This window comes from Phocoena phocoena, chromosome 1 (genome assembly GCF_963924675.1).
Source record: "Phocoena phocoena chromosome 1, mPhoPho1.1, whole genome shotgun sequence".
Taxonomy (NCBI): Eukaryota; Metazoa; Chordata; class Mammalia; order Artiodactyla; family Phocoenidae; genus Phocoena; species Phocoena phocoena.
The window spans coordinates 6,398,677-6,422,775 of NC_089219.1; the positions used below are offsets into that span (position 1 = coordinate 6,398,677).

Genomic DNA, 24,099 nt, shown 5'->3' on the forward strand with positions numbered 1-24,099 from the left:
TGTTTTGATCCTCAGAGCTTTCAGATTTCAGAATTGAAAATAAGAGATTATGAACCTGTATTATTGTGGATGCTTTACTTATAGTAATGATCAGTGCTCTGAGTAGAAAAAAATAATTAATGAAATACAAATTTATACCTAATAACACCGAAGTATTCTATGCCAACTATAAGAAATCCACCCTCTCCAAATTTTAAAGGCAATGGACCAAAGAATTCATAAAAGTCTGTTCCCCACTAGCACGCAAGGTAACACCATCAAAACCAAAAAGTTCTGGACAACCAGGTCCCTGATAAGGCACGATATTCAGAAATATAATAAATAAGTAGGTGGTGGCGGGGGGGGGGGGTAGGTAGCCAGATATTGGGGTTTTAAAAGGATCTGTGATAAATGTGAGAGGACAAAAAAACCCAATCATTCAGTGCCAGCTAAGATGCTAAAAAAATTATGGAAAATTACATAAGTCAACTTTTAACTACTATCAGAAAATTTGCGATGAGAAATAACTCCACCTTAAACTTCAGTTTTAATTGCTCAGTTAGAGTTCACACGTTATTTAAGGGGAAGGGAACAGTCATCAAAGTCTGGAGTCACAGAATCACCATTCTTTAACTTCCAGTGGTCTTACTGATCAACGCACCATCTCACGGGACTATTAGAACGGTCTGACATTCCTCCCCAGGTGACTCAGGGCAAAAAGAGTCAGCACACAGCACCACACAGCCACAGTTACATGCTAGTCTCACGCATCTAAAATGAGGGAGACCAGCTCATCACACTGCCCCATCCCTCACAGACCTGAAACAAAGACAGACACAGAGGTAAGTTCTGCAAGGGCATGCACCCAAGCATTCGAAGGGCTGGGCTGTGCATAAGCCAGGTGGAGAAAACACAGTTTTCTATACTCTGTTAAATCACGCACACAGTTTTGATAATTTGGGCAGCTATGGGAAGTGTGCACCAAACCCCAACCTTCAGAGGTAGAAAGTAGTGCTCATGGTGAAGCCAGTGAGCTTGGGCCACACTGGCTTTATCACTGCAAATTTTCACACTCACTCTGTGAGAAGTTTGAGACCTGCCACAAACTTACCACTAATAAGTAGACATTCAAATATCTGTTCACTTCAATTCATCCAACAACCCCCAAGCACAAGCTGGACACGGGGAACAGAGTCACAGAAATGAACAACGGGACTAAGGTCAAAGCACTAAAGAAGTGCTTCAGGATGCAGACCCTGTAAACACGCTGCTACAGGCATGTCTCTGTGTTGCTTTTTCGGGTGAGATAAATAATAATATATTCCTCTATCGCATGCCTAACCAACAGTTTAAAACAAAACTGATGGGAAGTATCACTCTGAATGACTACCAGTAACATACAATAAAAAATGAGACAAGAACCTGTGTGAGTCTCCAGCTTACACAGGTAAGCTACATATCACTTTAAATGAACATTCAGCAAAAACAGGTGTATAACCAAAACTAGTGAAAAGTAAACCTGCTTGGCTATTATGAACCCAAGAGCTAAACACTTAAAACTCAAAAGCTATTTGGTCAATTCCCTGAAACAATCTAACTTGTGCAATATGACAGCCATCTATCAAATAGTTAAATAAATATGGCATCACTGAAATAACAGACTACTGTGTATCCAGACAGAAATCCAACTCTGAGTGTCCAACACTTCACTTGGGCAACAGGAAGACATGTCCAGGCAGTTAATAAATGCATATGTAATATAAACATTTCACAATATAAGATGCTTTTGAAATATTACCATTGATCAGCTTCTTTGCCATTGGAATAGGGCATACTTTTGAAAATGAAAACAAAAACTCAAAGTCACTGTTCTTTAAAGAAAAGAAAGGTAAGCAAAAAAGGTGAGCATAGTTGTTGTCTAGTATATATATGGAGAGAGACACATGTATATGTCCCAATAGAGCTTTATGCAGCCTCTTACAACCACAACAAAGAATACGTTGCCTTTTATTGACCCTAGTTTGACGGTCTGAACAGCAACATTCTAAATTTTAGAAATAATTTCTCAGCATCCTCCATGTAGAGGTTTTCACTCAAGCGGTACCCATCTGGCAATTATACTTAATGTACTTCTTTCTACTAACCTCCCTGAGCCAAGCATCTTTTATTTCTTTCTCAGTCCTTATAGTTTTAGATTATGTCCTGAGTGTCCTGTGCACAGACTACCTGATCGCCTAATAACCTTCTCTGTTTTTTCAAATCCTTAATAAAACACAGTCACATGATTGATACAAGATAAATATGAACACATATACTCTTACAGAAGTTCTTCCATGGGCTGAGTTAAAACTACAGCCTATCAGAGACATAAACAAAGAATTCTTTCTGTTAAATTATTTTGACTCTATTGCTTTTCATTTACAAAATAATTCTACCTGTGATATAGATCTTACCAAGACAGTTGAGAACTGGATGTGTCCATCTCATACCAGCAGTCTTACTAGAGATATTTCAGTGAGTGTTCCTGGGGTTTTATTAAGTGAACAAATTACTAATCAACAAACTTTCCATAATGTCCTAGGTGTTTTCAATAAGGTATGGAAGGCTTGACTGAATGGGCATGAGGGTACAATTCATAATAAGTTCAAAACACACACCAACTAAACATCTGTCTTTATCTTGCCCTCTCCAAACCCAAATTGTCTTACTTCTCCTTTTCTTAACAACAACAACAAAAAAGCAAACAATAAGCTGCTAAAGACACCAAAGACATTAAGTACAACTCCTCCCAAAGAGGTTTACTTACAGGACTTTGTGTCTTTTTTTTCATCTTATCAGTATATGCCCAGAAATATACACAGACATACCCACGCACGTGAAAAAAGCCAAAGTTCTCACGGAGTGGGACCCAGTGACTCACTTACCTCGTCTCAGGGTTGTAGCCTAATATGTAGAAAAATGAATCCACTCGGGCTTTAAACTCTCTAGCAGCAAATATGTCAGAAAAATGGGAGATGTTGCACTTCCCTCTGAAAATAAATGAACAAAAAATGTTAGTAATGTCCTCAACAGCTTTGCAAACCATAATACTACTAGAAAAGCAGAGGTGGGGGAAGATGTAACTAAATCCATGGTATTCTAAGAACATGTAGAATATGGCTACAAACTGTTTAATTATCTGTTCAGAAAAACAGGAGTTCCCCCCCGCCAAAATAAGAAAATGTCCAATATTATATTTTTTTTGTTTCATGACTGCTTTAACCTACAACTTAACTGCTTTTGTCTCAGCCTTTTAGTCTTAGAATAAAATTAACTAAACCACAAAGACAAATTGAGGGCAGGATTGTGATGAAAGGATATTAAACTAGAAATGATGGGCAAAAATTTAAACCACAGTTACATTACTTTACAAAAAAAAAAATACATCTAAAGTCTCTGTAAATCATCAAAGCAAAATGGGCCTTTTCTTCCTGCTACCTTACGAAAAGGAGAATGTGTAACTGTTAAATATTTTTCTTCTGAGTGTGGAAGAAATAAACTGTCTTGGAAATTAAAACCTAGAGAAATTTTATTTTTTTTTATTTTTTTTTTTTTTGCGGTATGCGGGCCTCTCACTGTTGTGGCCTCTCCCGTTGCGGAGCACAGGCACAGGCTCCGGACGCGCGGGCTCAGCGGCCATGGATCACGGGCCCAGCCGCTCCGCGGCATGTGGGATCTTCCCAGACCGGGACACGAACCCGTGTCCCCTACATTGGCAGGCGGACTCTCAACCACTGCGCCACCAGGGAAGCCCGAGAAATTTTAATTTTAAATATATAGATGGGTTCTAACACACACTTCCCAAATTTTCAGGTAACATTAACTGACTAAGTTGGAAAACGCTTTCCCATGGAAATACTAGAGCAGTTAAGGTTTCCAGGTTCATCTACTAACAAAAGTTAAACCACAATATAGCTGAAAACTCTACAATACTACACAGCTCCTTAAGCAGCATTTCCACGCACCAAATATAAATGTCATTTACATTATACCATGCAGTAGGACCCACCATCCCACTACACACACCTACATACATACAGGAGTGCTGAGAGAAATTCCAGGGTTCCAAAGGAGGCAGGGAGGTTTTCAGAATTTCAACTCCCTCAGCAGTTACAGGAAGCAACTTTAACATCAACTGGAAGCCAAAGGCTATGATTAGAGTAGATGGAATTGGAGGATCGAAGGCACATCAACAGAACCTGCAAGATGCTTCCAGGGATGTGACCTCCCACTGCGTGAGCAGGCATTCCATTCCCAGAAGGACTCCATGAGTTGGCACGTCAACAACACACACATGTGCTAATCGCCAAGGTGTTAGTGAAAGAAACTGAGGGATATCAACATGGGGATGGACATTCATTCACTTCCTAACAAATTAAAAAGCAATTAAAAATCCTCCTTTCCCACAGGGCTTAAGTAATCTGTGACCAAAGCCTCAGTACTGGGCAGAAGATAAGATGAGCCGAGACAATCTCCATTTTAAAAATTAAACAAAAATACTACTGATTTCTTAAAGTTCCTTTGGATACTACTGATTAGAAGATAATGTAGGGTTATTGAGCACTTAAAATATGGCTGGTATAAGTGAAATGAATTTTAAATTTTATTTAATCTCAATTAATGTATATTTAAATAGCCACATGTAGCCAGTGGCTACCATCTCAAACAGCACAGATTTATATAACAGTTCCATCATCGTGGCAAGTTCTATCGGAAGCACTGATTTGTAGGTGACACGATACAATTAAAGGAAAAAATGGACTAGGTATCAACTCTCTAGGCCCAGGACCTATCCTTCTAGTATTTAACTGGAACTAAAATGAGCTCCTGGAAAAGGATAGGCAGGTAAGACAACTTTTTAGATGAACAATGCACTCGCTCTGCAACTAATCACCCATCTATCAGAAATGATTCATCCCTGAAGCCTAGAAGAAATAAGTAAGTCCCTTTATCAGTTAACCAGAGATAAGTACATCTCTTATACCTATCTCATAAAAATATTACGAAGATCAAATGAAAAGTCTATGAAACGTTGTATACTGCTCCACGCTGTGCAAAATCAATTACTTCATCATTGTCCATTACTAAAGGAAAGCAATTCTTCCTTTATTATTCTTGGTTATTACTCAAATTTAAGTTTATCCTTAAACTTGAATAATTAATTAATTAAACATATAGAAACTCCTCTAACCCACAATTCTAAACACAAGCATTGGAAATCAGTTATGTTTAAGACAAGGTTTCCCAGTCGCAGCACTACTGGCATTTTAGACATCAATCCTTTGCTGTTGGCAGCTATCCTGTAGTTAGCAGCATCCCTGGCCTCTACCGCATAGCACCCACACACATCATTGTGACCATCAAAAGCACTGCCAAAATGTTCCCAGGGAAGGGCAACACAACTGGCTTAGGGAAAATCCAAACAGTAGGAAGAGAAGGCTACCATATGATAAACTACTATGAAGCTGTAATAAACGGGGTTTTATCTACCACTGTGTCCTCTACTTGATTATATGAAGGGTATTGATCTTTGTATGTTAATTTTATATCCTGCTACTCAACAAAATTTTTTAGCATTTGATAGAGCTTAATCACTGATTCTCCGAGGTCTTCCCAATATGCTAACTTTATTTGCAAATACACCTAGTTTCACTTTTTCTTTACCCTTTCTTAAGCCTCTAAGTTGCACCTCTAATACAATGAAAATGTGGAAAGTAGTGGAAATAAAGGACATCCTCACCTTGTTCCTGACCTTAGTGGAAAAGCCTCCCAGGTGTTCCCATTAAATGGCTTTAGAATAACCGTATCATAATCATCGCTTTGGAGACAGGTTTCTTCCTTAGACTTATTAACATGCTATTAGATGTTAACAGAGTCTTGAATAGTAAACCTACCTTGCATGCCTGGAATAAATCCCAGTTGGCCATAAGGTATTTTTGAATAAAATACTAGAATTTCTTAAAGCATTTGATTAATTAGATCTAATGTTTTTCCTCATTAATTTCTGCTTTTATCATTATTATTTCCTTCACTGTGCTTCTATTGTTGTTCATGACTGCTTTATTCATACTAGCCTAAATACAAACCAAATGTCCATCAACAAAGAAACGGGTAAACAAAGTATTGTATAATTTACAATGAGATTACTACACAACAACATATAGAAAAGAGCTACTGATACATAACCCATCAAGAAAAATCTCAAAAATTAAATGTTGAGTAAAAGAAGCCAGACACAAAAAAACTACATACTGTATGATTCCATTTACATGAAGTTCTAGAACAGCAAAAAGGAATTTATGGTAGGAGAAATCAGAATAGTGGTTGTTTCTGGGTGGGAAGTTTAGAGAGAACAGGAGCTGAAGGGAACTTTCTGGGATGATGAGAATATCCCATGCCTTGTTTAGTGTCAAACAAATTTGCCAAAATTTATGGAAATGTAAACTTAAAATCTGAATTTTTCTGTATATTAAAAAAAAAAAAAAAAAAAAAGCATTGGGAGAAAATAAAACACCAGTCACTAGCATGTAGCTGTGGTTCTTGGAAGTGTCTGTCCCTGCCGGGTAAGGAGCCCGCAGTAGCAAAGCAGAGTGGAAGACAGGGGTTGACAGGGGCCGGGAGGCTGACCGTGGCTGGTTCTGACTGGCTGCCATCTGTTCTGAAATATTTTTCATATCACCTCTTGCTGAAGTAGAAGTGTGTACATGTGTACCATTTTAAGCACTCAGCGTCTTTCTCCAAGGCTCTCTTTTCACCATGCTCTTGCTCAAAACAGTATATTATTTGACAGTGTTTGTGAAATGGAGGCAGAGAGACTGTTAAGAGAAAACTGCCATCATGTCCACCTTGCTGAAACAAGCTGCTTTCCCAGCTTCCTCCGGTTCTGCATTCCCCATATCTTCACTGTTACCAGAAATAAGACTAAAGACAGGGAAGCACCATGTCTTAGGGTCCTTTTATTCAGCAGTAACAAGGGCTTCCTGGAAAAGACTTGTTCAAGTAGTGCTTTGTTGTGACGCCCCCAGTTACGCCCTGGACACCGCACCATCTAGAGAGTCCTGTGCCTGGTGCGAGAAGGCCATCTGAAGGGGATGAAAAAGAGGAGAGAACCTCCTCAGGCAAGCAGAGAAATACAAATGGAAAACTGTGGCCCAGAAATTCATTCCCTTAAATTGTACCCATAATTGAGCGAGTCTTCATACACCCCGAGACATATGCGAACCTCAAAGAAACTCGTGAAGAGGAACACAAGCTCACAAAGACTGCTTACAGTAGCTTGTTTGTTTACAGCTATTACTGTCACTTTTACCCGGAAATAAGGGGAAAAAAGATTTTGAGACAGGTCAGCATCGTGTCTATTGTAAGCCATTTGATTAATGACAGGCATAGTATCTTTTCTTTTTTAAGTTTCTTTTCTATTTCTAGTTCTTGTTTCTCTCGCCCTCCTGTGGGTTATCTGAACATTTTTTTAGGATTTCATCTTGATTTATTTATAGTGTTCCGAGTGTTATCACTCCATAGTTTTCTAGCGACTGCTCTAAGTATAACAATATACAACATTACTTCCACTGAAGCCTCTCTGCCTCTCCACTTTTTAAATTTAATTTTCTTAAATGTTTGAGGAAAATTCTTAAACACTCCTCAAAGACATAAAAGTACATACAAAGAAATGGGAAAACACCCCCTATTCTTGGATAGGAAAACTCAACATAGCATTTCTCCAAACTTGATCTATAAATTCAAGGCAATCCTAATACAAACACCAGCTAGCTATTTTATGGAATAAAACAAGTTCTACTAATATTCATGTGAAAAAATCAAGCAACTCAAAAGGGGGGGAGCTAGCCCTATCAGACATTAAAACATACTATAAAGCCTCTATAATTAAGAGTGTAGTGCTAGCACATATCTAGACAATAGGAAATAGAATATCAAGTCCAGAATACATATGGAAAATAATACATGACAAAGGTGGCATCTCAAACCACTGAGGTAAAGACAGTAAATGGTACTGGGGCAGCTGGGTAGAATTTATCTTTATAAAGTGGTGTTGGGCAAGGCTTTCTAACTATGACTCAAAGTCCTGAGGGAATACTTGCAACAGGCATATTAAGAACTTTTAAAAAGTGAGAGACAAAAAGACAACAACCCAACAGAAAAGACATGAACAGACAATTCACAAAAATATAGACAAAAATATGCTCTAACTCACTGACAACCTACATGCATATACACAAGACAGCAGATGAAGAAACCACAGTACACCCACAAAACAGAGTACTACACAGCTATGAAGGAGAATGAGCTCTGAGGAGCAATTTCCAGAACATACCGCTAAGTGAAAAAAAGCAAAGCACAAAAGACTATCTATAGTATGCTACCCCTCACATAAGAAAGAAGAAGTTATAAGAAAATAGACATGTATTTGCGCATTTGTGAAAAGAAAATGCAAGAAGGATAAATTAAGAAGTGAAAGCATCAGTCATCTATAGCAGGTAGGGGGGCTGAAGACTGTATCTTCTTATAGCTCTGACCCTGTGAACCACAGCAATAGTTCACAAACCCTTCCTTACCCAGAAAATAAACACAGTCCAAATCAACCAAGAGGAACCAAAAATAGAATGCAAAGTCTAAAAAATGAACCCAGCTATATTACAAATGAATAACACAACCACACCTAAGGAGCTACGAAAAACAGAACTGACCTGAGCAACTTTAGGAAACAGGCTCTTGCCTATATACTATACATAAGCCAAAAATGTAGTCAGTAAACGTGCTTCTCACAGGCACATGGGTTACAAATTCTGAAACTAAGTCATGTGTACCGTAGAATTGGATAAAAATAAGCAAATGAAAATATATTTTAGGGTGTCCCTGGTAGCGCAGTGGTTGAGAGTCCGCCTGCCGATGCAGGGGACACGGGTTCGTGCCCCGGTCCGGGAGGATCCCACATGCCGCAGAGCGGCTGGGCCCGCGAGCCACGGCCACTGAGCCTGCGCTCTGCAACGGGAGAGGCCACAACAGCGAGAGGCCCGCGTACCGCAAAAAAAAAAAAAAAAAAAAAAAAAAAAAAAATATATATATATATATATATATATATATATTTTAAACAATAAGAACTGAGTTTTTCACTGTTGAAGAAAGAAGTTACCAGTAAAGAAAAGGGGAGGGGTACAATGAATCTCGTGGTTCTGCTCTGGGCCACGTGAGGACACAGGGAGAAGCCACTGGTCTGCACACCAGAAGGGGGCCCTCACCAGAACTCTGGCACCCTGATCTCGGACTTCTAGCCTCCAGAACTCTGAGAAAGAAACTTCTGTTGTTTATAAGTCACCCAGGCTATGGTCTTTTGCTTCCAGCAGCGGTAACCAAGTAAGGTATCCATGAAAGTCAAATAGGGTCTTCAGTTCAATGGTACTGTTCTAATGCTATTTCTTGTTCCTGACAACTGTACCGAAGTTACATAAGATGCTCACACAAACGAAGACTGGGAGATGGATACATGGAAACTCAGTACCTACAACTTTTCTATGTGCCCAAAAGTAGCTCCGAACAAAAGAATTTTTAAAAGACTATGACGTATTCAAGGGCAGAGAGAGCGTGTTCCTCAGTTAGGTGTTCCCAGCACCTACACGGCCCTTCCCCTAGGATGAGCAGCTCAATAATGTGTTAAATGATGAATGAATGAAGAAATAAGGGACTGACAAGTTATGGTGTCTAATGAAGTACTAAGCATGTATAGACAAAACAATAAAAATGCCGTAGGCCAGAGTTATTTCACATATAAAAAGAACTGTAGACTAAAGCCAGGAAATGAATCTTAAGTTGCAAAACTAAGAGCTCTGAGACTTCACGAAACCCCTTAGGGAACTTGCAGAAACTAAAGGAACTTTGTTAAGTTCTGAGGAATGGTTGGGGAATTGTACCAAGACGTAATTAACCTGTTTCAATCACTACACATATGTGACGCTAGCTGCCCGTAGCAAAGGAAGGAGATAAATTGATTTGGGATGGGAAAAGGGCAATTAGAAGCCCTAAAGACCTAGTTTAGGATTTCTTGGCCCTGGGCTTCTGGTAAATTCACTCTAGAACGTACTCCTATTAATATGAATTCCTAGGTGAAATGATACCTTGTAACCTACCTTGCATATTTTTTTTCCCAATAGGAAGCAGATAATCAGAAGGCTGGAAAGTAGCCCTCAGGCCGACGGAAGCGTTAGGATCTCCTGTCTGCCCTGCACAGTCAATGCTTGAGAACTCACTGTTACAGCTGCACCATAAGCCCAAAAGTGTTGTCCAGGCCACATGTTCAGAGTCCAATCACAAAGCAATCGCTCTTGACCCTTCGATCATCAATGAAGTATTATCCCTAGGGTAAAAGTACTATCACAGCAAACAAACGGCAAGCTACAAACTAATGTGCCCATTCTCAGAGCATCTACAAATGGCTCCCTGAGCTGAACACCCCCTCCCCATGCCTAAAGTGCTCTGAGTATCCAGACAATCCATCCTAGAGGCCACAGAGAAGTAAAATAAATGGATGCTAAGTCACTGTACCACCAATAACTTAATACAGAATTATATTTAATTTCACTTTTCCTTTTTTTCCTTTTATGCTTTTAAGAAACCAATTCAGACTCATGAGCACTACTCATACTACTGGGTGTGCGATACTCTCTCTGCAAGAGGCTTTTTCATGCTCTGTACCTTACTGGATATAAAACCAGTTCTGGGTTCTGTCACTTAATCATGTGACTTTAAATAAATTTGTTAAAAAGGTGGCACAAAGGTTAACAAACTTGACCTTGGTCACAAAACTATGTGGCAAAGCCAGGATTCAAACTGAAGTCTTCCAATTTCAATCTGGAGCCTTTTCTTTTATACCAGCATCAGCCAAAAATACTTAACCTGGGAACAAGGACAACTCAAAAATACTCCACTCAAGATACTAACACAGTATTACTATATGGTTACTGATAAACGTAACGAAGAAAAGAAAATAAACAGTTGTAGAAGCTTAGCTTGAAAGGCAGGAATGAGGGGCAGCCAAAGCAAGAATTCAAAAACAGCAGCAGAGCAGTAATGCTGGACCCTCAACACAGACATCCACAACCGTGAAGATCCCACCACCTCTTCTCGGAATAACTTTGGTTTGGGTAGGGAAATGCTACAATCTCAATTTACACAGAGAGGCTGCCGAGGAGTTCTGTTTTCCTTTTGATTCATGATGGCTAAAGGACAAAGCTCTCTCTTCCTTTATAGCCCAACCCTAGCCCAACCGGCTTGAAAGAGAAAGTTATACACGGGTCTCCTCCTGAGTGAATGGAATGGCAAGAGCCCCTCGGAGTGCTGTGAGCCGAAAGAATCCACACCACTGCGCACTTTGATCTCTGAGAAGAATGGTGCTAAGCACTAACACTGTCTTCTTCTTTCTTTTTTGTCCTCCATGTTTTTTTCAGTACATTCATTTGATCCTCTTTCATGTGCCTACGGCCTATTTTATTTGTCCTCTTTCAAACCTGAACTTATTTTTGGCAGTACGACTTTATATCTGTGGAGAAAGAAAAAAATCCTTTCTTGGATAAATGGTGAAGGAAAAAGTGGGAAGAAAAATGAAAGCCTAACCCCCACCCCCATACTTTAAAATTACAGTAATCTTGCTTTAGTGAAGAGGAAAGGAATAAATAGAGATTCCGGGGGGCACGGCTACTCAATTCTGCTTTTATCAGAGATGATCTTACAGTGAGCACTCTGAGAACCAGGCGAGATTACTAAGCAACAGCAAGAACCCCCCAGATGAGCCCCAGATGCAAGCAAACGTCAACACACCCATAAGGATTACTGAGCAGCTACTAGGCCAGACCACCAGTAACCATGTGGTCACATTCATCTGGTGTCTTTGAAAAAAACCCAACTGTCAAGTCAGACAAGAGATGCTCTATTTGAAGCTGACAAAGTCAAATTTAAGAAGACAGCTTTATAAAATCACTGTATGACCACTTTAAAGAAAATACCACAGGAGAAAAAAACTAATCAATAAGGGTTCTGGTCACATACACAGGAAAGGAAGATCACCACTTTAGCACTCCAGCGCTTTGGTGGTCAGTGAAGAGACAGTGACCTGTACAGTTACAGAAGACACCTGACTGTAAACCTAGCGAAAGTAAATTCATCCGGGTCCAGCTAGAATTACCTGGGACAACCCATTCTAAAAATGCTATAGTATAAAATGACTCTACAAACTGATGAAACAGTCTCTGATCAATATTCAAATACCTTCACTCTAAGCAAATATATCAAAATCTGTTGATGACCAGAGTTACGTGTCTCACATATTTACTTAACTTCAACTCTAAGTTGCTTAAAAATCATTCGCCTCAATCAATCAAATAAGATGGGGGGCGGGGGAGCACGCAAAGCGGATAAGAAATAATCCCAGGACCAAGTCAATTGTCTTAGCTAACAACTTAATGGTTCCATCAATCTATCCAACCTGCCATTAACTTGCTTTGTTGAGCATGCAAGTTTAAGACTGGAAAGCCACCGCCAAGAAGACATGAAAAGCTTGGGGGAATTTTGTTAGAAGTTTATAGAACACTACAGGAATTCTCTAAATGTATCTGAAGTCCGGTAGGAAGCCAAATCTAACCACATACGCGCCCTCCCTCACAGCGGGGCCTGGCGGACTGCAGTCTGCAACAAGCCAAATCTGGCCCGCCACCTGCTCTTGCACAGCCTGACAACTAAGAATGGTCTTTCCATTTTTAAATGGCTAAAAAATAAATCAAAAGAAGAGTCATATCTCCTGACGTGTGGAAATTACATGAAATTCAAATTTCAGTGTCCTCAAGTAAAGTTCCATTGGCACACTGCCACCTCATTTATTTACATGTTGCTCGTGGCTTTTGTACTACAATGGCTGAGCTGAATAGTTGCAACAGAGACCATGAAAAATTATCTGGCCTAAAAAGTTTGCCAAAACCTGCCCTATATTAAAAGTTGCCACTAATTTGCCTTCAAATAACTGGCTTTAGCAATGTAGCTTTGCACAAGAGACTCCAGATGGTTTTACTGAATACCATCTGAGCAGTGTAATAGAGAAATTATTGTATCTCATTGTAGTTAAGCTAAAAGCCAGTAAATCCCTATGACTCCCCCCCCCACCCCCGCTGCGTTGGGTCTACGTTGCTGCACATAGACTTCCTCTAGTTGCGGCGAGCGGGGGCTACTCTTCCTTGCAGTGCACGGGCTTCTCACTGTGGTGGCTTCTCTTGTTGCGAAGCAGGGTTCTAAGGCATGCAGGCTTCAGAAGTTGTGGCACAGGGGCTCAGTAGCTGTGGCTCGCGGGTTCTAGAGAGCAGGCTCAGTAGTTGTGGTGCGTGCACGGGCTCAGTTGCTGCATGGCATGTGGGATCCTCCGGGACCAGGTATCGAACCAGTGTCCCCTGCATTGGCAGGCGGATTCTTAACCACTGCGCCACCAGGGAAGTCCCCCTATGACTTTTTTTTAAACCATGTTCTTTAACAGAGAAAGTGGTTCTTTCACCATTTTGTTATCTTCAGTGGGGAAAAAGGTATAATAAAATCACTTGTCCTTACTTCCTTTACCACCTAAGAAGCCCCAATTCTTCCCCTCATGAACACAATATACCACAGTAAATAGGTATCTTTTTCTTGAAAGGGACAGAAACTACCAGAGGGTGTGAAGCAGAGGCTCACGGTCACTTTTTGGCATTATTACCTAAGACATTAAGGCTAGCAGCAATGTTACCTAAGAATAAAATCTTCTGTATGTTTTCCCTACTCCCAGGCTTTTTAGTAGTAAACTCTTCATACACACAGAAATTTAAAAGTATAGAGGGCAATGAAAATTCCTATAAACTTTGCCTAGATTCTCCTACAATTACATGCTGCCATATTTGTTTCATCCATTTTTTAAAATCTATCCTGGCAGTGACTGAATCTTCAGGAAATAATCTGTATAACACCCCACCCTAAATACTGTAGCAAAGAATTTTCAAGGAAAATTAAAATTAAAATACAAAACTCTAGAGAGGTTTTAAAAGAAAGAAGAAAGAAAAAGAAAAAAGTGGTTTTTCCCTCTCACACAGGTTAGTGAAGACAGAGGCAACCTCTGACACCCCAACAATCCACAAAATTAACACCAGAGTGTCAGTTTGCTGAGACCACAGGGGTAGTGTGATTGATATTACGATTATCAGATGAGATCTAGGCAGCTTAGACTCTCTACCTACAGTGGCCTATGACTTCTCCTTCACAGAAGGACCACACATCTCTGGCGCTTACCTAAGGGCAGCAGCGTGGTAAGTGTCAACGTAATCAGAAATGAAGAGCTCTCGGTTCTTGATAACTGGGTCTGTTATGACAAGTTCTCTTCCAGAGTCTGTCACACACACACACAAAAAAAAAGTTAATTAGGAGGATATTATAATTGAGTTTCCAGAAAGGATTAGGAAAATTTCACAAAATTTTTCTTTCAGGATCACTTCCCACTATAAAAGGCACAATAAATAACCAGGCCTGTCAGCAAAACAGAGAAGAGGAATAACATACAGCAGGAATAACAGGAGCAAGTGTCCTGTGGGATGTGTTTCTGCCCTTTATTAAGTCCCCACAGTTTGCTGAAATGTATTAAGCAGAAAATGAAAAAAGAAGGAAAAAGAAAACAAGTATCACATTTTAGCAACTTGTAAACTACTAAAATTTTCAGTGATCCTGTGCATCTGGTATTTTATTGCTAAATATTCCAGGATGGAGTGAAATCACACTGTTTCAAGTTGAAAAGAATAACCAAGTTATTTTTAATAAAGAACCATCATTTACCTGTTTTAACAGAAATTTAATAGTTTCAAAAAAAGAAAATACTGGTAAAATATAAAAAAACATTATTCTTCAAAACTGTTTTCACATTACTGCATTCATAGGCCTGACTTCTACTGTGAACTTTATTAATTAAAAGAAAAAGAAAGAAAGAAAGAAAACTGTTTATGACTACTGGTTTGTTGACTCAAAACCTGTCACCAAAGGCAGTGTGAAGGAGTGAGACAAGCACAGTCATCCGGGCCAGAGAGAGCTGGATCACTGCCCCGGGGTCTCCACTCAGAAGACAAATAGCCTTGGCAACTCCTTTAGCATCTCTAAGCCTCGATTTCCTGTTCTGGAAGTGGGGAGTGACAACCCCGAACTCATATAATTAATGGGTAACAAATGTGAATCAGCTAGAATGAGGCCTAGCACCTCAAAAAAAAAAAAAATCAATAAAAAGAAGCTATTAGACATCTGAACAAACGTAATATACACTTTATGTACATATCTCACGTGTCAATAAAGTTATTGGGTAGAAACTACAATGCCAGAGGAAGAAAAAATTAAAAGATGCTCTGAACTACCTTCCTATTGTTCTAAAAGTCAATACTCAAGCTAAATTTCAAAATATTCAGGAAAGCTTTGCTTTGAAAACTGAAGTTCACAACCCTGAAGTTCAACAATACAGATCATTAAAAAGAAACAAAATACAATTCTATAGGGCTTTCAGTGTCATTAGTTCAGCATTAGGTGAGAAAAAGGAGTAAAAAGATGAAGCTACTTTTATTTCCGAAGAAGATCACTACTCCTGGTTTAAGGGAAAGATGCTACTAGCACATGATCAGGTTGTTTCTCTTTTAAGGCAGAAATAATGAAAGAACTCAGCAAAAAAAAAAAGAACATTCCAGTAATGTCTATTGATAAAAATCTTTTTCAGTGAAAACTTTTCATAGTGGTTATCTCCATTTAATGAATGTTTTTACAAAGAACTTTGCCCAAAGCTAAGAAAGTGTAAGAATCAAACCAGAAGGACATATTTACCATTTTCATTATGTCGATCCTGAACCAAATGCTGATACACAGAATCTGGAACTTCAGACTGACGGTAGTACCATTTGACGTTCATGAGTAGGTGGTCCCTCTTACTCTGAAAAGGAAAATCTAACAGCATTAGGAACAGGATTTCGGGTGCCCACAGGTGCATACCATACCCATGATCAAAAGCCCCGGAAACAGGTGGACAGGCAGAGAAGGAGACACACAATTACTACCAGGACCACAAAAATACATTAGTCAATTATGAGGTCAATTTTCATTTTTTGAAAAATCCCAGCCACAACACCTCTCTGACTCTATCCCTCAAACTTGCTTATTTCAGGAAACAAAGGAAACCAAACCTGAATCTATAAATCTCCCCAGTTTGATTAACTAATTCATTCGATATATTTTTTATTTAGCATTAATTACTCAGTACACTACATGAATACATCCTTCCATCTGAAGCTTCAGTGGTGTTGGCAGATGTTTAGAAACTGTTTCAGCACACTGTCAAGGCCATTAAGGGCAATGAGTTTTTCCTGCTACTTTACTGCCACTTATGCTCTATGGCAAACTAACACGGCAAACTATGGGTGGTGAGGAAGGTACTATGAGTCCATGGAGCAGGGATCCTGTCTCATTTATCTCTGAATTTCCCAAGAAGGGAACACCTTGGACATGGATATGAATAATAGTGTTCTATGATGGTCAGGGTCCCATAAATGTTTGTGAGACACTTAACCATCTTATCCCTAAAAGTTAATTTTGTTCCTAGTTCATTCAAAGAATAAAGAATCAAATACTGCCTTTCCATTTGAAGGCTGTGGGGCTAGGGCTTGAGGGGACCATCTCTGTGTACCTGGTCATGAAGCATCTCAATGTGGCAGTGCACTAAGGCTTCCCGGGGCCTCAGAAAATACTTTCCGACCCAGCTGAGGGCCGTAAGGGACTTCCCCCAAGGTGAGTGAAATACCACTCCTCTTAGCAGCAGCTTCTACCTTCTCATCACAAGTCAGTGGGTCAGAAATGCACGAGAGCTAAAATTCCAGAAACACCTCATGTTCATACGGGAGATGGCCAAATCCTAAAGTATGTCAAAGGAGCCTTCTCTAATGAAGTAAGATGCTTGATGCTTACATGAGAGGCTGCACAAAGCCTTCACTAAAAGACCAGGAAGGCTCAAAAATATTTTTGCTAAAATATGTAAGCCATTCAAAGAACCAGAAAGAAAGCAACTGCCAAAGGTCTTGACTGAACTCAAACGTGAAGAAGCGCTATTCCAAAGTGAATTCCATACACACTGAGATTCTTACTTTTGCAATTAACTGTCAAATATAGGGCATCATTACTGGTTTGAATAAAAGAGACTGCATACAAAGAATAATCCTACAAAATAGGTACTCTTTAGTTTTTATCAATTTTTCACTTTTATATTCTACACTGCTTATGCTGAGGGTGGGAAAAAGAGGACAAATCAGTACGCTGCATAAAAAGAATACACTTTATATATAGTGTAGGAGTTTACAGACAGAGCAATTACTTCCGGCAAGGGATTATAGAGGAAGGAACATCTGACCTGGGAAAAAATGGGAAATATTACAATGAAATTTTTTCTAGGCAAAGGAGGAGACCTGAGAAATACACAAAGATAGAGAAAGTTCAAGACATATATAAGACACATGCAAGTGGTCCATCTGCATGCAGCGCAGGAAAACATTCTGCGTGATGGTGAGGGGAACCTGAATCCTAGCTGGAGTTTGGCCTTTAGTGGCTTTTTAACTCTCTGGGACAAATGGGGTCTTCTATCTGCACTGCTGACCAAAGCCACAGGCACTGAGGTGCAAAACCCCAGGCCGAGGGAGAGCAGCTAAAGGGCTACAGTATCTTCCTGAGGCAGGATGATAAAGAGCAGACCAGGTTGAGCGCACTCATCAGGGAAAGAAGGCGACACCCCAGGGGAGGGGCAGGGCCTGTTTGGCAGTACTCAGGGATAAACCCGGTTAAGTAAATACACTGTCCAATACAGGGCTTCTCAACCTAAAAACTACTGACATTTGGTCCAGATGAGTCTGTTGCGGGGGCCTACCCAGCGCACTGTTAGATGCACAGCACCATCCCTGGCCTTCAACCACTAATGCCAGCAACACTCCTCCCTCATTGTGACAACCAGAAACGTCTTTGAATACTGCCAAATGTCCCCTTCGGGTGCGAAACGCTCCCAGGTGAAGCCCAATGGTCTAACAGTTTCCTTTTTAAGGAAAGCTAAACCAGAATGGTAAGACTAAACTCTAATTCAAGCACTACTGGGCTGGGCTGGTAAGTACAGGAAAGTCGGTCATGGTCCAAATCCCAACTCCATCACCTCCCTGTTACATGACTCCGAGCACATTACTAAGATTCTCTGAGTCTACCCTTTTCTGTAAAACAGGATTATCAAAGCCTACCTAAAAGGACTCATGAAAAAACTGAAAAGATGGAAAAGCATCTGTAACTGAGCAGGAACTCAAAAGACTATTGCTTTCTGTTAGTAGGTGACTCTAACCAGTGTTTCACAGAAAACTTCAAGAACTTTGCTAAGAATTGTAGGAGTGCTATCTTCTCCAGAATATGGTTTCTTTCAGGAGATGATAGTGATGTCTAGTCACTGAGCTATTAATGGATGCTTCAACACTCACAGCACAAAGGAATTCAGATCTACTAGCAGTCCTAGCAACAGTGTTCTAAAATTTATACTTTTATGTACTTCTGTAACACATCTAAGATGTATGAATACCAAATGACCAAAGATACTATGAAAAAAGAAAATTACAGGCCAATATCTTTGATTCATAGAGATGCAGAAATTCTCAACAAAATATTAGCCAACCAAATCCAACAACACATAAAAAAGATCATACACCAGGACCGAGCTGGATTCATCCCAAGTTCACAAAGATGGCTCAACATACGCAAATCAATCAATGTGATACACCACATTAACAAAAGAAAAGAGCAAAACCACGTGATCATCTCAACAGATGCAGAAAAAGCGTAAGATGTATGAAAATGTGAAGGGCAACAGAAATAACCTTTAAAGGTACTATAATCACACAATGTCTATTTTTCAGAACCAAGCCAGTGATTCAGGTGACAGTTTGAGGTATAATACCTATGTTATCTTCTGACCCAGGCACATTTAATGATTCCACCCACACAAAATTACCACTCTAGTTTGTTTGTACCTAGATTTACCACTCCTAAGCCTTTACAAAGGGAGTTGAAAGCCTACTGGATTTCCTAATGCAATACTACCCAACAACCAGGGGGTGGCGGCATTGTGCTTAAAAAAAAAAAAAAAAAAAAAAGCCTCCAGATTCTGAATCCCACACATGGCAAAGGCAGGCAGGCTCAATGTAAACAAAAGTTCTGAACGAATGTAAGTAGCTCTAATGGACACAATCTTCCCAAATAGGCCAGGAATTTAGTTAAAGATTAAACGTCTATAAAGGGAGGCACCGTGTTGTTTCAGAGGCACTAGCCTAAAATCAGGTAATCTAGGATTTTGGTGCTGTCCACAATCACTAGTTAGCTGGGGGTGGTGACCTTAGTGAAGTCACCCAGCCGTCTGACAAAGTGAGGGACAGAACAAGATGATTTCTATGGTTTGGTTCCATCTTACATGCCTATGTTTAGATTTCTTCCCCAGACTTAACCAAGTAGATAAAATAGGATTGGGAGAGCACCCTTATGTTTTCTCTGTATCACACAATGGCATTAGCTCACATTACCATCCTAAGGAGTTTCAGGAACTAAAACGTCATCTTCCATGGAAGCCGCCTACTACGCGCTAAGGAACAGCAAAAGGGAGCAGAGGGCACCCCCTCTCCCGGTACTCGCTCCCTCAGCCATCAATCATGGGAAATCTTCATCTTCTTTACACTTTTCACTAGGCTAAGAATTCTGCTCAAAATCACAGAAAATTAAAGGCAGACATGAACTTAGAGATCATCTCATTCAACCCAAACCATCTGGGTTTGGGGCCAATTACCTCTCCAAGCCTCAATTTTCTCATGTATAAAATGAGGAAAAATAATAGTCTATATATACTTCGTTAGGTCATGAGGATTAAATAAATGAATATTAAGTAGAGTGGACTGGCTCTCAATAAATGCTGGATAGTACTATCGCTGTTTTACAGATGAAGAGAGGAGTTAAGCTATATCAAGAGGCTGGTTATAAATCCTGATTTTCTCAGATCCAAAATTATGCTCATAAAAGCAATACAAAAGTAAATCCAGTAGCAAATTAGAGGGAAAGTTTCTTCACTTTCGCAACAATTCAAGAAGCGTGTCAAGTATTTCTAACAAATATGCCTCATTATTGACTAGTGATATAATTGGACAACTGCATAATGGTCAAAGTGGTTATACATGACACATTTTAAACACAATGTTGAATGAAGAAGGAAGCGGTGAAAAAGCTTCCCATGTGAAGGCATCCTGGGGTATATTTCTGAACACAGAGAACAGCCCAGTGGGAAGTAAATATTTCCCACCATTTTTTCTTTAAGGAGAGAGAGATTGATTTGACTGCGTCCAGGTGGTAAGACGCACCAGCATTAAGAGAAAACCACCAAACCAATCTGCTTACAGTAAGGTTTCACAGGCCCTGTGCAAAAAAGGAGAGGCGCTGATTCTGGGTTGAATTATGGATTTGTCCGTACCCCTGGCCCAGATGTCTTGACATAAGGGATGAACGTAAATTTAGGGAAGGGAAGAGTCTAACAGAGGACGAATCCCATCACCACCTGGGTTGAGAGAAGACAGCTTAGTGGTAGGTACTCAGCAGCAGGACAGGGGGGTCTCCAGATATTTGCACGTCAGGCAATAGGTTGAGAAATAATGAATTAAAAAGTCGAAACTGAAATTAAACATCGAGAATAAGATAACTGAGAAAGGCAGACTAGAGGGAAAGGGAGGCAACAGAGACCAGAAAGGAAAACAGGAGGCTGCTGCTGAGGGACACCGGTTCACTCCGCCAAGAGCGCACACCCCAACTACCCCAAGTACAAATACACAAGATCCAAGGCTGAGAAGTCAACTTCCCTTCCCAGAGATCTTTCATGATTATTAATATGGTACTTTCATTGATTTTAAATAGCCAATCTGTGTCCTTCCTAGGACCAGTCTTAATTATCTTCCTCTGGGGAAACATTTTTACACAATATAAAAAAAATAGAAGAAGTGCAGGGGTGCGGAGGTGGTGGTGGTGAGGACAGGAGTTCATTAATGGCCAAGCAGACAAGTGCGGAGATCACCTTTTCAATGGTCTTTATTCCCAACCAGAATGGGGACAACAGTAATTGTATACTCAACCTGCATCACAGAAGAAGGACCTTCTCTGCTCTACCAATCATCCACCAGGCCTTGCCAGGCTACCAGGGCTCCCAAAGCCCTCCAAACAGTCCCCCCACTGTTATCAAACGTGACAGAAGGATCGGGGCCAAAGACAACCCAACTAGGATATGAAGGTGGATATCATCACATGAACAATTCTGCAAAGTCAAAATAATCTGCTAGAGATAACACAGAACTTCCTTCAAATTCGTAACTGCTTAGTTCTTGGGAGCACACATTTCAAATAATGGAAGATCTAGATACAGAGTCAGGTGAAATCAGACCAAAATTCTTGTTGTATAAAGCCAAAATGGCCAGTCAGGTTTTTCCAGAAATTTGGGAAATAGAAATAGCTAACATTTGTATACTGTATGGCTTAAGAAGATTCCCTTTGGAGAAACAAAATGGTGAAAATAAGGTGAAGAGTTACCCTTCCAGGGTGCTGCACGGCTGTTTTGAAGTTGTATTTCAACCCTGCTGAGTCTACCTCCACCAACAGGGTGATGCCTGTTGGGAAGATCACCCTCAAAAAGACCTTGGGGACACAGTCTTAGTGGCTTCAACCATTCCTGACTCTGGGGGAGGGGATTAGGGACAGACAGTAGGGTCTAAGATTACCAGTCTTCAGAGGCCAAGTATAACTCCAGGCATATGCACAGGGGAATCAATCTAAAGATAAGCTTTCGGCACTTCCCTGGTGGCACAGTGGTTAAGAATCCGCCCGCCAATGCAGGGGACACGGGCTCAAGCCCTGGTCTGGGAAGATCCCACATGCCACCGAGCAACTAAGCCCGCGAGCCACAACTACTGATCCCGCGTGCCTAGAGTCCGTGCTCCACAACAAGAGAAGCCACTGCAGTAAGAAGCTCGCACACCACAACGAAGAGTAGACCCTGCTCACCGCAACTAAAGAAAGCCCGCGCGCAGCAATGAAGACCCAACGCAGACATAAATACATAGATAGACAGATACATAGATAAATTTAAAAAATAAAAATAAAGATAAGCTTTCTGCACCCGTCAGAAGATCGTCATTACTCAACTATGTGGATGAACATGAGGACTAAGATGAAATCAGGCAGGAAATATCTTGTAATATTATTTCAAACCACTACGCTACTCCTAACATAAGACACTAACCGTGTAACATTTTCTGTATCTATATATTTATATCTAAATAGCTTTGTAGTCATTACAGCTCAAAAGGCCATCAAAGAGTTATAGGAATACATAAGTGCCATCAGGGCTCAGGCCATCAAGGTCCACCCATCTCAGAGTTCTGCTCTCACACGGGTACCGGGAGGTTAGGCGAAAGGCCGCAACACTGACTGCAGAGTCTCGTTCTCCAAGAAGAAAGGGCTCCGAGTATCTCCTACAAATAATCCCACTATCATGTACAAATCTCCCTAATATACTGAGACATTAACCAAACATTTTATTTCCTTTTATTTGAGAGGGTATAGTAAGGGCAAGTATACTTCTTACTGACATCGACTAAACAAAGTATCCACATTTGTTTTGTCCTAAAATGCCCTTTTCTTCCACCTTTCTCAGGTATGTGCACTGCCCAATGGTGACTGAACTGATCTGTGAAAAGAACTATGACTGTAGCACATCTCCCTTATGGGAGCCACAACACTTGAGCTTCCAGTACAGAAACTTGTTTAGTGGTGCGATGGTTAACTTTATGTGTCAACTTGACTGTGCTAAGGGATGCCCAGACGGCTAGCTGGTAAAACGTTATTTCTGTGTGTGCCCACGTGGGTGTTTCTGGGAGAGGTCACACTTTGACTCAGTAGACTGAGTAAAGAGATCTGCCCTCCCCAATGTGGGCGAGCATGACCCAATCTCTTGGGGGCCCAAAAGGAACAAAATGAAGAAGGAAGAGCAAATTCCTTCTCTCTTCTGGAGCTCGACATCCATTTTTCCCTGCCATCAGCCATCAGAGCTCCTCTTCTTGTGCCTTCAGACTCTGGGACTTAACACCAGCAGCCCCCCTGGTTCTCAGGCCTTCAACTTGAATTTAATTATACCACATGCTTCCTGCTTCTCCAGCTTGCAGACAGCAAGTTATACATATACTAAGGGACTTTCGACCTCCAAAACCTCATGAGACAACTCCTATAGTATATATACATATATCTATCTCTCCTATTGGGTCTGTTTCTCTGGAGAACTCTGACTAATACAAGTGGCTACTTATCATGTACTGATTGGCCTTCACCAATGGACATCACCTGGAACTACACAGGGGTCTACTCAGAACTAGCATAATGAATTAAATAGATAAAAGAAACAAGCAAACCATATCCATTTGATTAAGGTGCTTACTGCTGTTAGGCCCTAGAATCAAGGTTGTTACAAGCTCATTTTCCAAACCGGTGGCACTCAATCCAAAAGACTGTTTTCAAGAGATTGCATCAGCATCTGGGTCTGTGCAAGAGGATTTAAATCATCTGGAATCCGATGGTGAAGCAAAAAGGTGGAACTCTGGGAGGGCAGATGACTTTTTACAATGTTTACAACCAAGATGTGCAAATAACTGGTTATATCCAAATCCCCAGAAAGATGATGCTACTAAAAACGTGCTGACACACAGGCTCCAACGATCAGAAATAATTTTCAAAATCACTGTTTCTTAATGATGTCTTGTCTATTAATGGTAGGACCAAAAAGGTGCATGAAAACAAAATTCTCTCTCAACTGCTAACCAGGGAGTCAAAACTCAATAAGGCAATTTCTATCGGGGATTACATTATGGATGAACAATGAAATTTTCAGACAATGGATTCCTGTATTTGCAGTGGCGAGGCCAAAACTGAGTACAGGGGTAGCCCTGGGAA

At 40.4% G+C, this 24,099-nt stretch overlaps 1 protein-coding gene across 1 annotated transcript in view; it reads right to left on the reverse strand.

The window, feature by feature from the left end:
* Window positions 1–24,099, reverse strand: part of RERE (arginine-glutamic acid dipeptide repeats) — a 257,951-nt gene that overhangs the window by 153,191 nt on the left and 80,661 nt on the right. Inside the window, exons 4-6 of the mRNA XM_065873056.1 lie at window positions 15,886–15,991; window positions 14,326–14,422; window positions 2,904–3,008 (exon numbers count right to left, since the gene is read on the reverse strand). Of these exons, the coding sequence (XP_065729128.1) occupies window positions 2,904–3,008; window positions 14,326–14,422; window positions 15,886–15,991 (308 nt within the window). The remainder of the gene's footprint in view (window positions 1–2,903; window positions 3,009–14,325; window positions 14,423–15,885; window positions 15,992–24,099) is intronic.